This window comes from Eptesicus fuscus, chromosome 14, assembly GCF_027574615.1.
Source record: "Eptesicus fuscus isolate TK198812 chromosome 14, DD_ASM_mEF_20220401, whole genome shotgun sequence".
Lineage (NCBI taxonomy): Eukaryota > Metazoa > Chordata > Mammalia > Chiroptera > Vespertilionidae > Eptesicus > Eptesicus fuscus.
Window position 1 is genome coordinate 52,462,242 of NC_072486.1, and position 2,412 is coordinate 52,464,653.

The following is a 2,412-nucleotide window of genomic DNA, read 5'->3' on the forward strand; positions in this document are numbered from 1 at the left end:
TTCTTTGGGTTCAGGGAGTGGGCTGGGAAGCAGAGTGAGCATTAAAAAGCTTTTGCAATAATGAAAGCCAGATTTCCTCCCTACTCTCTCCCTTCATTGCAAGGTGCTGGTCTTGTTCATGGCAGTACTCCTCTTGCCAAGCACAGTGCCTGGCATAATAATGATGGCTGAATGAAATAACTGACAATGGCAGTCATACCAGTCATACACCAGTGCCTGGGAGGAACTGTGCACTAGTCCATATTAAAAACAGTCTATGATTAAAGTCATGCCTCAGAGGTGTCAGAAGGCATGCAAATGGAAAGAGGCACCATATCCAACCATATTCATCAAGATATATGCTTTGCCTGCTGCCAGTTTCCTTGAAACTCATAAACAAATCCTACTCTCTTCTCACCCATGCAGGTCCAGATGGGCATGCAAAACTTGGCTTGGGTAACTGAGAATGTCTTGTTTGCATCCGTGATGCTATGCGTGGCCCCCTGTGAAGGCTGTTGCACAGAAACACTGGGGTTTCTTAAAAGCTTCTGCATCACCCAAGAGAAACAAGCTTCATTCTTCTACTCATATGATGAGCTTTTGTGTGTATCCAAGAGATATTCTATAGCAGCAATTTCCCTCTCAGTTTCCTGCCAGAACTTTCTATGCCTTCACGTTGGCATAGATCTAGAGCAAGAGGTAAAGGCCTAGCTCAGTATATAGACTTACTTTCCTCTACGGAGTGGTATGTGAGTCTTAGGTTAGCCAACTAAGAAGCGACATCATGTTGACTCTGACTCCCAACATAACTGTGTCCTATGAAGTCAAGAGTGTATTTATGGTCCTTTCAGTCCTGGAGTTTGCAGTGGGGATTCTGGTCAATGTCTTCATTTTCTTGGTGTATTTTCGGGATGTGGTGAGGAGGCAGCCCCTGAGCACCTGTGATCTTGTCCTGCTGAGTCTCAGCCTCATCCGGCTTTTCCTGCATGGGCTGCTGTTTCTGGATGCCATCCAGCTTACTCACTCCCAGCAGATGAACGACCTGCTGAGCTTCACCTACCAAACCATCATCATGCTCTGGATGATCACAAACCAAGCCGGCCTCTGGCTCGCCACCTGCCTCAGCCTCCTCTACTGCTCTAAGATTGTCCGTTTCTCTCACGCCTTCCTGCTCCGCTTGGCCAGCTGGATCTCCAGGAAGATTTCTAGGATGCTCCTGTGTACTGTCCTTTTCACCAGTGTATGCACTATCATCTGTTCATGGGACTTTTTTAGTAGATCTCACTTCAGAGTCACAACTGTGTTATTCATGAGTAACAATACAGAATTCAATTTGCAAATTGCAAACCTCAAGTTCTTTCATTCCTTCCTCTTCTGCAGCGTGGGGTCCATCCCACCTTTCTTGTGTTTTCTGGTCTCTTCTGGGGTTCTGATTGTCTCCCTGTGCCGCCACATGAGGACAATGAGGGCCAAGACCATGGACTCTTGTGACCCCAGCCTGGAGGCCCACATCAAAGCACTCAAATCCCTCATCTCCTTTCTCTGCCTCTTTGTGGTGTCATTATGCGCTGCCCTCCTCTCGGTGCCTTTACTAATGCTGTGGTACAACAAGATTGGGGCCATGGTCTGTGTGGCGATAATGGCAGCCTGTCCCTCAGGGCATGCAGCCATCCTGATCTCAGGCAATGCCAAGCTGAGGAGAGCTGTGGACAGCATTCTACTGTGGGTTCAGAGCAGCCGAAGGGTAACAGCAGACCACAAGGCAGATCCCAGGACACCAGGTCTATGTTGAGAGTGGACATGAAATGGGTCCTTCATGAATACACCTCCAGTTGTTCAGAAGCCTATTCCAACTTCTTCCACAAATCATAACTGAGAAGTCTCTCCTCTCTACATCAATGAACTCACCCAAAGCAAAGAAGAATAAAATAATAAAACTCTACATATGGCCTAGGCAAGTAGAATGGCTTTGGTTCCCTAGGTTTGTTTTGATAAAATGAATAAGATAGAAAGGTGAGGTACTCAGGGTAAATGCTTTGTATACTATAGCTTGTCAGTGCATGGTATGAGCCAAACCATGAGAAATCAGGTCTTCCGAAATAATATCTAAATCTCAAGATAGCATGGTTAGCTTTTCACATGACTGCTAAATCTTTTTCTTTCCTTTTTTTAAAATATCTTATTGATTTTTTACAGAGAGAAAGGGAGAGAGATAGAGAGTTAGAAACATCGATGAGAGAGAAACATCGATCAGCTGCCTCCTGCACACACTCCCCACGGGGGACATGCCCACAACCAAGGTACATACCCTTGTCCAGAATCAAACCTGGGACCCTTCAGTTCGCAGGCCGATGCTCTATCCACTGAGCCGAACTGGTTAGGGCTAAACCTATTTCTTAAAGCAGGTGCTAGTATCGTCTTTGAAAATATTCA

The 2,412-nt window shown here is 46.0% G+C and overlaps 1 protein-coding gene across 1 annotated transcript; it reads left to right on the plus strand.

The window, feature by feature from the left end:
* The first annotated feature begins 763 nt into the window (after window positions 1-763).
* TAS2R38 (taste 2 receptor member 38) lies at window positions 764-1,771 on the plus strand. The gene has a single exon (XM_008150458.2). The coding sequence runs from the start codon at window positions 764-766 to the stop codon at window positions 1,769-1,771; it is 1,008 nt and encodes a 335-aa protein (XP_008148680.1).
* The last annotated feature ends 641 nt before the right edge of the window (window positions 1,772-2,412 follow it).

Excerpts from the sequence above, each read along its gene's own strand:
- TAS2R38 (XM_008150458.2), top strand. The coding sequence starts at position 764 with ATGTTGACTCTGACTCCCAACATAACTGTGTCCTATGAAGTCAAGAGT.